The 14,389-nt window shown below is 50.2% G+C and overlaps 1 protein-coding gene across 9 annotated transcripts in view; it reads right to left on the bottom strand.

The window, feature by feature from the left end:
• Window positions 1-14,389, bottom strand: part of LOC132397041 (proteasome subunit beta type-6-like) — a 120,215-nt gene that overhangs the window by 24,306 nt on the left and 81,520 nt on the right. For 8 of the 9 annotated variants that reach the window (XM_059975279.1, XM_059975278.1, XM_059975280.1 and 5 more), the window contains one exon: window positions 12,323-12,404. In XM_059975279.1, coding sequence (XP_059831262.1) covers window positions 12,366-12,404 — 39 coding nt within the window. In that variant the 3' untranslated portion in view covers window positions 12,323-12,365. Of the gene's footprint in view, window positions 1-154; window positions 314-12,322; window positions 12,405-14,389 lie in introns of those variants that run through there. The other variant, XM_059975284.1, reaches the window with a different exon arrangement.

Genomic DNA, 14,389 nt, shown 5'->3' with positions numbered 1-14,389 from the left:
CGCTAACCTGGAAGTCTGTGGAAGCTAAATCTGATTATCTGAGACAGGCAAATTAAGGGGGCCGAGAGAGAAAATCGGTCACCATTTGGACGAAGCGGGTGGCCTCCTGTTCTGCTCTCCCTGATCAAATCGTCTGTACTCGTATCGTACTCACCCCCGTACTGACTTCCTGCCTCATCCAGTCGGGGTGCTGGTTGGAGCAGCACTGGGTGGGCTCCAGCGCCGATGCCTCAATCCGCCCCATCATCGGCAACACCACCGCCATCTTCAACCGGCCGGAAGGAATACTGGGAAGCTGGAGGACTACCCGCGCGGGGGCCGCTGGGAGCCAGGAGGACTCTCACTAACTGAGCAACTTGATCAAACTGCTTCAAGCGCCCTGGCGTTACAGTGTTGTCTCGCAATAGTAATTGCCAGTCAAGGCATACAATTGCCGGAGACCCGCGCACACACGATCTGCTGGAGGAGCTCAGCGGGTCAACAACATGGAAAACCCTGAACATCCTCTGCACAGCACCATCCAGAGACAGAGAAGCAGCTTCAGCGGCAGGTTGCTGTCAATGCAATGCTCCTCAGACAGGATGAAGAGATCATTACTCCCCAACGCCATTCGGCTCTACAATTCAACCACCAGGGGCGAGACATGTTCAAGTGCCGGGGTTAGGACTGAGCTTAAGTTACCACTCAATGCACTTCAGTAAACTTTTTAAGAACTTTTTAAAAGCTATTTATTAATGCTTTTTGGGAGGGTGATTTTAGATGCATATCATATTTATACTGAGTTAAATACTGTATGTAATTAGTTTTGCTACAATAAGTGTATGGGACACTGGAAAAATGTTGAATTTCCCCTTGGGGATGAATAAAGTATCTATCTAACAGTCGGGGCTGGGGAATCATAAGAAACTTCTACCATTAGCCTCTGTCTCCCATTGCCAAGCCAATTTTGGATTCAATTTACAGATTTAGCACATAATCCCACTAGCCCTAGCCTCCTTCCATGTGAGACCTCGTCAAGGCCTTGCTGAAATCCATGCAAGTCTTATCTACAGCCTCGTAACCTCTTTCAGAAAATTTCAACCAGATTGGTCAGACAGCATCTGCCCGTGCTAAAGCCACATCGGAATTATTTTCCGGAAAACAATGACTTGTCCTTGGATCTAGCACTTCTTTTGTTAATCGTGCTTGTGTCACTTTTCCTACTGTTTTTGTGTCAGGAAGGATAACAATGATTTGGCTTCCTGAATACTTATGGGTGTATCTTACAGATTTTGGGATGCTGATCATGAAACTCACTATGAAATTTCTGTATCACACACTTTAAAAATCACATTTAGTTGTTATTTCAATTCATAATTAAAGTCAGAATAACCGATGCCAAGAGTAAGAAACACATTTCTGTTGGTCCACAAGTCAAACAGATCACCAATGACAGGCAATTTGAAGAAACACGAGTGGGGCTGGAGAAAATCACATGGAAGGCAGACAAGAATGTTGAAAATTTTCTTGGCAACTACAGAGCACCAGCTGGTTGACAACATGCTTCAAACATACAAAACCATCCAGTGCAACATGTCACTAAAGGTTCATTTTCTGACTTCCCATTTAGAAGATTCAGAGATTTGATGGAGGTATACAAAATTATGAGGGGTATAGATCAGATAGATGCAAACAGACTTTTTCCACTGGGGTTGGGTGGGACTACAACCAGAGGTCATCAGTTAAGGATGAAAGGTGAAAAGTTAAAGTGAAGGAAACTTTTTTTGCTAAGAATCGTGAGATAATTGGATGCATAATAAGATGCCAGCACAAGTGGTGCATGTGAAGTGGTCAACTTCAATATTTAAGACAAGTTTGGACAGATAAATAGATGGTAGGGCAATGGTCCCAGTGCAGCTCAATGGAAGCAGGCAGTTTAGATGGCTCGGCACAGACTAGATGGGCCAAAGGGCCTGTTCCTGAGCTGTACTTATCTACGACTGTGACTTCTTCCCTACAAATCTTGGTGCTGTCAGTGATGAGTGTGGTGAAAGGTTTCACCAGGACATTGCATTGTGGAGAAACGGTATCAGGGCAACTGGAATCCATCAATGCTGGCTGATTATTGTTGGGCACTTAAGCAAGAAGCCTCAGACACTGAGTACAAACAAAAATCACCCAACAAAATATCTTCAGCTTATTTGAATGTCAGCACTGTTATGCAATTAAATGCACTATATTCAATAAAAGTTAATTTCTTTTTTCTCCAAATTCCTACGTGATACAAGTAGTCTGAAATTTGTGTTCCCTACCACATAGCCCTCTACTAAGCTCCATGAACCTATCAATACCCACTTCCAAGCACCTTAAAACTATGCCCCCTCGCGTTAGCTGCTTCAGCCCTGGGAAAAAGCCTCTGACTATCCACACGATCAATGCCTCTCATCATCTTATACACCTCTATCAGATCATCTCTCCAATTCAGGCAACATCCTTGTAAGTCTCCTCTGCACCTCTATTGTATCCACATCCTTCCTGTAGAGAGGTGACCAGAAATGAACACAGTACTCTAAAAGTGGGGTCTGACCAAGGTCTTGTATAGCTGTAACATTACCTCAAGGCTCGTGAACTCAATCCCATGGTTGATGAAGGCCAACACAGCAAACGCCTTCTTAACAACACTGTCAACCTGCACAGCAACTATGGACAAGGACCCCAATATTTTGCTGATCCTCCACACTGCCAAGCGTCTTACTATTAATATTATATTCCGTCTTCAAATTTGACCTACCAAAATGAACCACTTCACATTTATCTGGGTTGAATTTCATCTGCCACTTCTCAGCCCAGTCACAGAACGCCCAACCTTTGTGTTGTCAGCAAATTTACTGACCCACCCTTCTACTTCCTCATCCAGGTAATTAATCACAAAGAGGAAGGATTTCAGAACAGATCCCTGAGGCACACCACTGGTCACCGACCTCCATGCAGAATACGAACCATCTACAACCACCCTTTGCCGGCAAGCCATTTCTGGATCCACGAAGCAAGGTCTCCTTGGATCCCATGCCTCCTTACTTTCTGAATGAGCCTCGCATGGGGAACCTTATCAAATGCCTTACTGAAATCCATATACATTACATCACCCTTCATCAATGTGTTTTGTTCCATCCTCAAAGAATTCAATCAGGCTCATAAGGCACGACCTGCCCATGACAAAGCCATGCTGACTATCCCTAATCAGATTGTCTCTCCAAATGCTCATAAATCCTGCCTCTCAGGATCTTCTCCAACAACTTGCCCACCACTGAAGACAGACTCCCTGGTCTATAATTTCCTGGGTTATCTCTACTCCCTTTCTTGAACAAGGAAACAACATTTGCAACCCTCCAATAGGCATTCTCCCAACCCTATTGATGATGCAAAGATCATCGCCAGAGGCTCAGCAATCTCCTCCCTCGTCTCCCACAGTAACCTGCAGTGTATCTCATCTGGTCCCAGTGACTTATCTAACTTTATGCTTTTCAAAAGCTCCAGCACATCCTCTTTCTTAATGTCTTTATGCTCAAGTGTTTCAGTCTGCTGTAAGTCATCCCCACGACAGCCAAGGTCCTTTTCCCTGTTGAATACTGAAACAAAATATTCATTAAATACCTCCGCTACCTCCTCCGACTCCATTCACTCGTTTCCACTATCGCACTTGATTGGTCCTATTCTCACACGCCTCATCCTCTTGCTTCACATACTTGTAGAATGCCTTGGGGTTTTCCTTAATCCTGCTCTCATGGCCCTTCTCACTCTCCTAATTCCATTCTTAAGCTCCTTCCTGGCAACCTTGTAATTTTCTAGAGTCTGACAGTACCTAGTTTCTTGAACTTTTCGTAAGCTTTTCTTTTCATCTTAACTAGATTTTCCACATCCTTTGTACGTCATGGTTCTTTAACCTTTCCGTGCCTCAATGGAACACACCTGTGCAGAACGCCATGGGAATGTTTCCTGAACGTTTGCCACATTTCTGCTGTGCATTTCCCTGAGAATGTCTGTTTCCAATTTCTACTCCCAAATATGCCATAGCATATTTCCCCCTACCCCAATTAACTGTTTGCCCAAATTGTCAGCTCCTATCCCTCTCCTGCGCTATGGTAAAGAAGACAGAGTTATGATCTCTACCTTCAAAATGCTGTCCCACTGAAGATCTGACACCTGACCAGGTTCATTTCCCAACACCAAGATCAAGTACAGCCTCTCCTCTAGCTGGCTTATCTACATATTGCATCAGGAAACCTTCCTGAACACACTTAACAATCTCAACCCCATCCACTTTGCTCAAAGGAGATGCCAGTCAATATTAGGAAAGTTAATATCACAACAACCCTATTATTATTGCACCATTCCAGAATCTGCCTCCCCATCTGCTTCTTGATGCCTTTGTTACTACTGGGGGTGTCTATAAAAAAAACTCAGTAGAGTTATTGCCCCCTTCCTGTTTCTAACTTCTACCCACACTGACTAAGTCAACAATTCCTCCACAACTTCCTCCTGTTCTGCAGCCATGATACTATCCTTGATTAGCAATGTCCGTCCCACCTCTTTTGCCTCCCTCCATGCCCTTTCTGAAATATCTAAAGCCCGGCACACTCAGCAGCCATTCCTGCCCCTGAAACGTCCAACTCTCTGTAATGGTCACAATGTATGGATCTGCCTGGTTTATGACACTCCTTGCATTAAATAGACACATCTCAAAGCATCTGGCTGAGTGCACTTTGTTTGCTCTAAAACCATAAGCAAGAGATAGGATGCAACAGAGTCGGAGTTGACATCTTCAGAGTGGGAACTTTGTCTACTAGACCCCATCTCTGTTTTATAATTTAAAAAATAACGAAAAACCCCCACCCAAGGAGAAAGAACTCACCACGTTTAGTGGTGCTCCTCCTGCCTCTCTTCTTCTCTTGTCCGGCATGACTCTTCCCTTATTGCCTCTTAACGGTATTTAAGCAAACTTCTCAGGTATTTTGTTTTGACCATTTTATACCTAGATTACATTCATCCATGTTTATTGGAAGAATCTTAGATGGAGATGGGAGCGAGATATACCAGTTAGTTGACTGGTGTTGCAGCAACAACCTTGCACTCAGCATTCGTAAGACATGTGGACTTCAGGAAAGGATAAGACAAGGGAATGCAAACCAATCCTTAGGGGGATCAGAAGTGGAGAGGAAGTGAGCAATTTCATGTTGCTGGGTGTCAATATCTCTGACGACCTAACCTGGTCCCAACATATCGATGCAGCTATAACAAAGGCAAGACAGCAACTATACTTCATTAGGAGTTTGAGGAGATTTGATTTGCCAGACACTCAAAACTTCTACAGATGTACCCTGAAGAGCATTCTGACAGGCTGCGTCACTGTCTGGTTTGGGGGGGGAGAGGAGAGCATTCTGACAGGCTGCGTCACTGTCTGGTATGGGGGGGAGAGGAGAGCATTCTGACAGCTGCGTCACTGTCTGGTATGGGGGGGAGAGCATTCTGACAGGCTGCGTCACTGTCTGGTATGGGGGGGGAGAGGAGAGCATTCTGACAGGCTGCGTCACTGTCTGGTATGGGGGGGGAGAGCATTCTGACAGGCTGCGTCACTGTCTGGTATGGGGGGGGAGAGGAGAGCATTCTGACAGGCTGCGTCACTGTCTGGTATGGGGGGGAGAGCATTCTGACAGGCTGCGTCACTGTCTGGTATGGGGGGGAGAGGAGAGCATTCTGACAGGCTGCGTCACTGTCTGGTATGGGGGGGGGAGAGCATTCTGACAGGCTGCGTCACTGTCTGGTATGGGGGGGAGAGGAGAGCATTCTGACAGGCTGCGTCACTGTCTGGTATGGGGGGGGGAGAGCATTCTGACAGGCTGCGTCACTGTCTGGTATGGGGGGGAGAGGAGAGCATTCTGACAGGCTGTGTCACTGTCTGGTATGGGGGGGGAGAGCATTCTGACAGGCTGCGTCACTGTCTGGTATGGGGGGGAGAGGAGAGCATTCTGACAGGCTGCGTCACTGTCTGGTTTGGGGGGGGAGAGCATTCTGACAGGCTGTGTCACTGTCTGGTATGGGGGGGGAGAGGAGAGCATTCTGACAGGCTGCGTCACTGTCATGGTATGGGGGGGAGAGGAGAGCATTCTGACAGGCTGCGTCACTGTCTGGTATGGGGGGGAGAGCATTCTGACAGGCTGCGTCACTGTCTGGTATGGGGGGGGAGAGCATTCTGACAGGCTGTGTCACTGTCTGGTATGGAGGGGAGAGCATTCTGACAGGCTGCGTCACTGTCTGGTATGGGGGGGAGAGGAGAGCATTCTGACAGGCTGCGTCACTGTCTGTCTGGTATGAGGGGGAGAGGAGAGCATTCTGACAGGCTGCGTCACTGTCTGGTATGGAGGGGAGAGGAGAGCATTCTGACAGGCTGCGTCACTGTCTGGTATGGAGGGGAGAGGAGAGCATTCTGACAGGCTGAGTCACTGTCTGGTATGAGGGGGAGAGGAGAGCATTCTGACAGGCTGCGTCACTGTCTGGTATGAGGGGGAGAGGAGAGCATTCTGACAGGCTGCGTCACTGTCTGGTATGAGGGGGAGAGGAGAGCATTCTGACAGGCTGCGTCACTGTCTGGTATGAGGGGGAGAGGAGAGCATTCTGACAGGCTGTGTCACTGTCTGGTATGAGGGGGAGAGGAGAGCATTCTGACAGGCTGCGTCACTGTCTGGTATGAGGGGGAGAGGAGAGCATTCTGACAGGCTGCGTCACTGTCTGGTATGAGGGGGAGAGGAGAGCATTCTGACAGGCTGCGTCACTGTCTGGTATGAGGGGGAGAGGAGAGCATTCTGACAGGCTGCGTCACTGTCTGGTATGAGGGGGAGAGGAGAGCATTCTGACAGGCTGCGTCACTGTCTGGTATGAGGGGGAGAGGAGAGCATTCTGACAGGCTGTGTCACTGTCTGGTATGGGGGGGAGAGCATTCTGACAGGCTGTGTCACTGTCTGGTATGGGGGGGGAGAGGAGAGCATTCTGACAGGCTGCATCACTGTCTGGTATGGGGGGGGAGAGGAGAGCATTCTGACAGGCTGCATCACTGTCTGGTATGAGGGGGAGAGGAGAGCATTCTGACAGGCTGCGTCACTGTCTGGTATGGGGGGGAGAGGAAAGCATTCTGACAGGCTGCGTCACTGTCTGGTATGGGGGGGAGAGGAGAGCATTCTGACAGGCTGTGTCACTGTCTGGTATGGGGGGGAGAGGAGAGCATTCTGACAGGCTGCGTCACTGTCTGGTATGGGGGGGGAGAGGAGAGCATTCTGACAGGCTGCGTCACTGTCTGGTATGGAGGGGAGAGGAGAGCATTCTGACAGGCTGCATCACTGTCTGGTATGGAGGGGAGAGGAGAGCATTCTGACAGGCTGCATCACTGTCTGGTATGGGGGGGGGAGAGGAGAGCATTCTGACAGGCTGCGTTACTGTCTGGTATGGAGGGGAGAGGAGAGCATTCTGACAGGCTGCGTCACTGTCTGGTATGGGGGGGGAGAGGAGAGCATTCTGACAGGCTGCATCACTGTCTGGTATGGGGGGGGGAGAGGAGAGCATTCTGACAGGCTGCGTCACTGTCTGGTATGGGGGGGGGAGAGGAGAGCATTCTGACAGGCTGCGTCACTGTCTGGTACGGGGGGGAGAGGAGAGCATTCTGACAGGCTGCGTCACTGTCTGGTATGGGGGGGAGAGCATTCTGACAGGCTGCATCACTGTCTGGTATGGGGGGGAGAGCATTCTGACAGGCTGCGTCACTGTCTGGTATGGGGGGGAGAGGAGAGCATTCTGACAGGCTGCGTCACTGTCTGGTATGGGGGGGGAGAACATTCTGACAGGCTGCGTCACTGTCTGGTATGGGGGGGAGAGCATTCTGACAGGCTGCGTCACTGTCTGGGTATGGGGGGGAGAGCATTCTGACAGGCTGTGTCACTGTCTGGTATGGGGGGGGCAGAGCATTCTGACAGGCTGCGTCACTGTCTGGTATGGGGGGGAGAGGAGAGCATTCTGACAGGCTGCATCACTGTCTGGTATGGGGGGGAGAGCATTCTGACAGGCTGTGTCACTGTCTGGTATGGAGGGGGAGAGGAGAGCATTCTGACAGGCTGCGTCACTGTCTGGTATGGGGGGGAGAGGAGAGCATTCTGACAGGCTGCATCACTGTCTGGTATGGGGGGGAGAGGAGAGCATTCTGACAGGCTGTGTCACTGTCTGGTATGGAGGGGGGAGAGGAGAGCATTCTGACAGGCTGCGTCACTGTCTGGTATGGGGGGGAGAGGAGAGCATTCTGACAGGCTGCGTCACTGTCTGGTATGGAGGGGGAGAGGAGAGCATTCTGACAGGCTGCATCACTGTCTGGTATGGGGGGGAGAGCATTCTGACAGGCTGCATCACTGTCTGGTATGGGGGGGAGAGCATTCTGACAGGCTGCATCACTGTCTGGTATGGGGGGGGGAGAGCATTCTGACAGGCTGCGTCACTGTCTGGTATGGGGGGGGGAGGAGAGCATTCTGACAGGCTGCGTCACTGTCTGGTATGGGGGGGAGAGCATTCTGACAGGCTGTGTCACTGTCTGGTATGGGGGGGAGAGGAGAGCATTCTGACAGGCTGTGTCACTGTCTGGTATGGGGGGGAGAGGAGAGCATTCTGACAGGCTGTGTCACTGTCTGGTATGGGGGGGAGAGCATTCTGACAGGCTGTGTCACTGTCTGGTATGGGGGGGGAGAGGAGAGCATTCTGACAGGCTGTGTCACTGTCTGGTATGGGGGGGAGAGGAGAGCATTCTGACAGGCTGCGTCACTGTCTGGTATGGGGGGGGAGAGCATTCTGACAGGCTGCGTCACTGTCTGGTATGGGGGGGAGAGGAGAGCATTCTGACAGGCTGCGTCACTGTCTGGTATGGGGGGGGGAGAGCATTCTGACAGGCTGCGTCACTGTCTGGTATGGGGGGGGGAGGAGAGCATTCTGACAGGCTGCGTCACTGTCTGGTATGGGCGGGAGAGGAGAGCATTCTGACAGGCTGCGTCACTGTCTGGTATGGGGGGGGGAGAGCATTCTGACAGGCTGCGTCACTGTCTGGTATGGGGGGGAGAGCATTCTGACAGGCTGTGTCACTGTCTGGTATGGGGGGGGAGAGCATTCTGACAGGCTGCATCACTGTCTGGTATGGGGGGGGAGAGCATTCTGACAGGCTGCATCACTGTCTGGTATGGGGGGGAGAGGAGAGCATTCTGAGGTTGCGTCACTGTCTGGTATGGGGGGGGGGAGAGGAGAGCATTCTGACAGGCTGCGTCACTGTCTGGTATGGGGGGGAGAGGAGAGCATTCTGACAGGCTGCGTCACTGTCTGGTATGGGGGGGGAGAGGAGAGCATTCTGACAGGCTGCGTCACTGTCTGGTATGGGGGGGAGAGGAGAGCATTCTGACAGGCTGCATCACTGTCTGGTATGGGGGGGAGAGGAGAGCATTCTGACAGGCTATGTCACTGTCTGGTATGGGGGGGGAGAGGAGAGCATTCTGACAGGCTGCGTCACTGTCTGCAATGGGGGGGAGAGGAGAGCATTCTGACAGGCTGCGTCACTGTCTGGTATGGGGGGGAGAGCATTCTGACAGGCTGCATCACTGTCTGGTATGGGGGGGGGAGCATTCTGACAGGCTGCGTCACTGTCTGGTATGGGGGGGGAGAGGAGAGCATTCTGACAGGCTGTGTCACTGTCTGGTATGGGGGGGAGAGCATTCTGACAGGCTGCGTCACTGTCTGGTACGGGGGGGGGAGGAGAGCATTCTGACAGGCTGCGTCACTGTCTGGTACGGGGGGGAGAGGAGAGCATTCTGACAGGCTGCGTCACTGTCTGGTATGGGGGGGGAGAGGAGAGCATTCTGACAGGCTGCGTCACTGTCTGGTATGGGGGGGAGAGCATTCTGACAGGCTGCATCACTGTCTGGTATGGGGGGAAGAGCATTCTGACAGGCTGCGTCACTGTCTGGTATGGGGGGGGAGAGGAGAGCATTCTGACAGGCTGCATCACTGTCTGGTTTGGGGGGGGAGAGCATTCTGACAGGCTGCGTCACTGTCTGGTATGGGGGGGAGAGCATTCTGACAGGCTGCGTCACTGTCTGGTATGGGGGGGAGAGGAGAGCATTCTGACAGGCTGCGTCACTGTCTGGTATGGGGGGGAGAGGTGAGCATTCTGACAGGCTGTGTCACTGTCTGGTATGGGGGGGAGAGGAGAGCATTCTGACAGGCTGCGTCACTGTCTGGTATGGGGGGGAGAGCATTCTGACAGGCTGCGTCACTGTCTGGTATGGGGGGGAGAGGAGAGCATTCTGACAGGCTGCATCACTGTCTGGTATGGGGGGGGAGAGCATTCTGACAGGCTGTGTCACTGTCTGGTATGGGGGGAGGGGAGCTACTGCATAGGATTGAAAGAAACTACAGAAAAGTTGTAAAATTAGCTCCATCATAGGTACCAGCCTCCATAGTATCCAAGACATCTTCAAAGAGCAGTGTCTCGGAAAAGAGTCATCCATTATTAAGGTCCCCAATCACCCAGGACATGCCCTCTTCTCACTGTTACCATCAGGAAGGAGGCACACACTCAGTGATTCAAAAACAGCTTCTTCCCCTCCACCATCTGATTTATAAATGGACATTGGACCCATGAACACTACTTTAATTTTATTTATTTAGTATTATTATTATTATTATTTGTTTTTGCAATATTTTAACTATTTTATATATAGTTACCATAATTCACTTTTTCTCTATATTTATCACATATTGCATTCCATTTGTCATACGGATCTCTAATTTCCCTCTTGGTGATATTCCAGCACTGGAGCCTTCACCCTTTTCTCCTCCAATTCCCACATTGATGCTTTCACCCCACCAGCCTCCACCATCCAGCACTTCCTCTGCCATTTCCACCAGTTACATGATACCACCACCAGTCACATCTTCCCCTTTCTTTGTGCTGTGGGGATCTCTCTCTCCCTCCCTCCTCCCCCCCCCCCCGGGTGATGGGTCACCTTAATGATGGATGCCGCCTTTTTGAGGCATCGCTTTTTAAAGATGTCCTGTTTCTATTGCTGTGTCGTGCCATCTTTATAATGTTGTGCCAGCATAGATCTTCAGAGATGCTGACATTTGAAACTGCTCACTGTTTCTATTGCTGACCCTCCATGAGGGCTGGAGTGTGTTCCCCCACTTCCCCTTCCTGAGTCCACTACTAATTCCTCAGTCTTACTGACGTTGAGTGCAAGGTTGTTGATTTCATGTTGATCTATCTCAGTCCTGTATGCCTTCTCGTCATTATCTGAATTTCTGCAACGATAGTTATGGCATCAGGAAATTTGTAACTGCCATTAGGGCTGTGCCTAGCCACACAGTTGTGGGTATAGATGGAGAAGAATAGTAGGCTCTTTGAGGTGTGTCAGTGTTTCTCAGCAAGGAGGAGATGTTATTTCCAATTTGCACGGGCAGTGACTTCCCAGTCAGGGATCCAGTTGCAGAGGGAGGTACAGAGGCCCAGGTTTTGGTGTTTGTTGATCTGTACTGAGGGTATGATTGTGCTGAATGCTGAGCTGTAGTCAATGGACGGCAGCCTGACTGAAGTGTTGCTGTTATCTAGGTGGTCCAAGGCCAAGCGGAGCGGAGAGCCAGCCACATTTCATCCACCGTAGACCCACTGTGGTCATCTACATCAGTGAGACCAAGAGCACCCTGCCGTGGCTGTCCGAAGTCCCCGGTTTCAGGCCATTTTAATTCCCCTCCACATTCCCACATTGACTTGTTCATCCTCAACCAGAGAACGAAAGATACCTGGGATTCAGCCTGGGTAGTTAACAACCTGAAGGCATGAACATTGAATTCTCCACCTCCAGGTAACCTGGACACCTCTTATAACCTCAGGTCTTCTCACACCCCCCTCACACTACCCTCCGCAGTCCCCGATCACCCACATTTCCCTCCCCTACATACTCCATCTGCGCATCAGCCACGAGCCTGGTATCCTCTCCCTCCACAGTTTTTATCTGCCCACCATCCCTCCCTCATTTGCTTTCACTCTTCACCTGTCTTTGCTATCAGATTGTGTGATTTGCAACCCTTGTCTCACACTGCAGCAGGGAACTGACAGCTGAGCTTGGGCTGAACAGGGCTGGTGTTGGGTCCAGCTGTCACCCGCTCTGCTGCTGCCCCTCTGGAGGTTAAACCGATGGATGAGAAAATCCATTGGGTTTCCCAGAACAGGTTCTAATCATGCTGACTAGGAGATAAAACAGTCACTCACCAGAGCAGGAGAGAGAACACTGGGGGGTTATTCCATGACCATTTCAGAAGAAGGCCGACTTTGATAGCTGTGGCTCCTCAACCTGTAGTCAGAGGAAACAGAGAGCCATTAAAACAGAGTGACAGGATTTATCCACAGTAAACCGCTGAGCAACTGATCTCAAGCATTTCTTACTGCAAGACCCTTAACAGTGTTGCTGAGCAGTGCTCTTTGAAAGTAGCCCCACAGGTTGATACAGTGGGTAAGGCAGCTCATGGAATGCTTGCGTTTATTAGTTGCGGCGCTGAGTTCAAAGGTCAAGATGTTGCAACTTTATCAAACTCTGGTTAGGCCACATCTGGAGTATTGTGGACAGTTCTGGTCACTCCACTACAGAAAGGATGCCGATGCTTTGGAGAGGGGCAGAAAAGGTTCACCAGGATGCTGCCTGGTTTAAAGGGTACGTGCTATCATGAGAGGCTGGACAAAACTGGGTTGTCTTCTCTGGAGCAGAGGCAGCTGAGGGAGATCTGATAGAAGTTTATAAGATTATGAGGCAGAGAGAGAGCAGACAGGGAGTATCAGTTTCCCAAGGTTGAAATGTCTTAATACCAGAGGCCAGGCATTGAAGGTGAGAGGGGGTAGGTTCAAAGGGGTGAGTTTTTTTACTCAGAGTGGTGGATGCCTGGAATGTGGTACCTGGTGTGGTGGCAGAGGCAAACACATTAGCGGCTTTTCAGAGATTTTTACATAGGCACTGGAATATGAGAAAGATGCATTGATATGGCCATTGTGTAGGTAGGAGGGATTAGTTTTTGGGGTGTTTTTAAATTCACTTTTTAGCTGGTTCAGCACAACATTGTGGGCTGAATGGCCTGTTCCTGAGCTGTACTGTTCTGTGTTGGCTCAGTAGGTTAGGCCTGATCAGTGGGAAGAGGAGAGCAGAGTTAACATTTCAAATCTGAGATCTTTCATCAGAACTGACCTGAAACACCTGCTGCTTCTCTCCCCATAGATGCTGCCTGACCCGCTGAGTTTTTCCAGCATCTGCTTCTATTCAAAGCTTTAGAGATTATCTTTATTTGGCGTGGACATTGAACCTTACAGTCCAGAGCATCACTGCAGTCCGAGGATTGTGCTGGAGGCAGCCCACTAGTTTTGCCACCTTTCTGGTGCCAACATAGCATACCCACAGCTTACAAACTAACCTTAACCCGTACGCCTTTGGACCGTGGGAGGACCCGGAGGAAACACACGCGGTCATGGAGAGAACGTGCAAACTCCTCGCAGAGAGCAGCGGGATTGATTGGTGCTGTAAAGCGTTACGCTGCTGTGTCACCCCAGTGATCTGTCAGTACTCGTTCATGCATAGTTTTTTCATAAGATTCTATTGTTTGTATTTCTCCCAGGAAAACAAATCTCCAGGTCAGATATAAAACACAACAGGACAGCAGGGGAACAGGAGCTTCAGCCCAGTTTTTTACAGAACTATTTAATCAAATTCCTACCTACAAAGTGCACCATTCTCTGCACAATCGTGTGCCTATCTCTACACGACAGCGGCCTCATCTATGCCGCAGAGAACAAACAGCAACTGTAAAAGGAGAGCCTCAACAACCAAAAGGCTGAACCATTAACTTCCTCGTGCCCACACTGCCTGGATCCAGGGTCGGCCTCTACAGCCACTTGTGCACCTTCCAACAGACAGCCCCTAGGATAGGGGTTCCCAGCCTTTTTTTATGACATGGACCAACACCATTAAGCAGGGGGTCTGTGGAGCCCAGGTTGGGAACCCCTGGCATCTTATTCAAGTGATTAATCATATCTGCCTCCAGCACCACCCCAGCAATGCATCCCAGACACCCACAGCTCTGTTAAACAAAAACATCCCACACATCTCCTTTGAACATTTCCCTCCCACCACCTCACCTTCACTGCATGCCCTCTGGCACCAATCTTTTGGAAAGGTACCGATTACAGTGGCATTTCAGACCAGAAGGGATAGGAGCAGAATCAGACCATTCAGCCCATCGAGTCTTCTCTGCCACTCAGTCATGGTTTATTTCCCACAACCCCATTTCTCTTGCC

This window comes from Hypanus sabinus, chromosome 7 (genome assembly GCF_030144855.1).
Source record: "Hypanus sabinus isolate sHypSab1 chromosome 7, sHypSab1.hap1, whole genome shotgun sequence".
NCBI lineage: Eukaryota > Metazoa > Chordata > Chondrichthyes > Myliobatiformes > Dasyatidae > Hypanus > Hypanus sabinus.
Note: the sequence above shows the minus strand (reverse complement) of the source record. Positions and strands in the feature narration are given on the sequence as shown.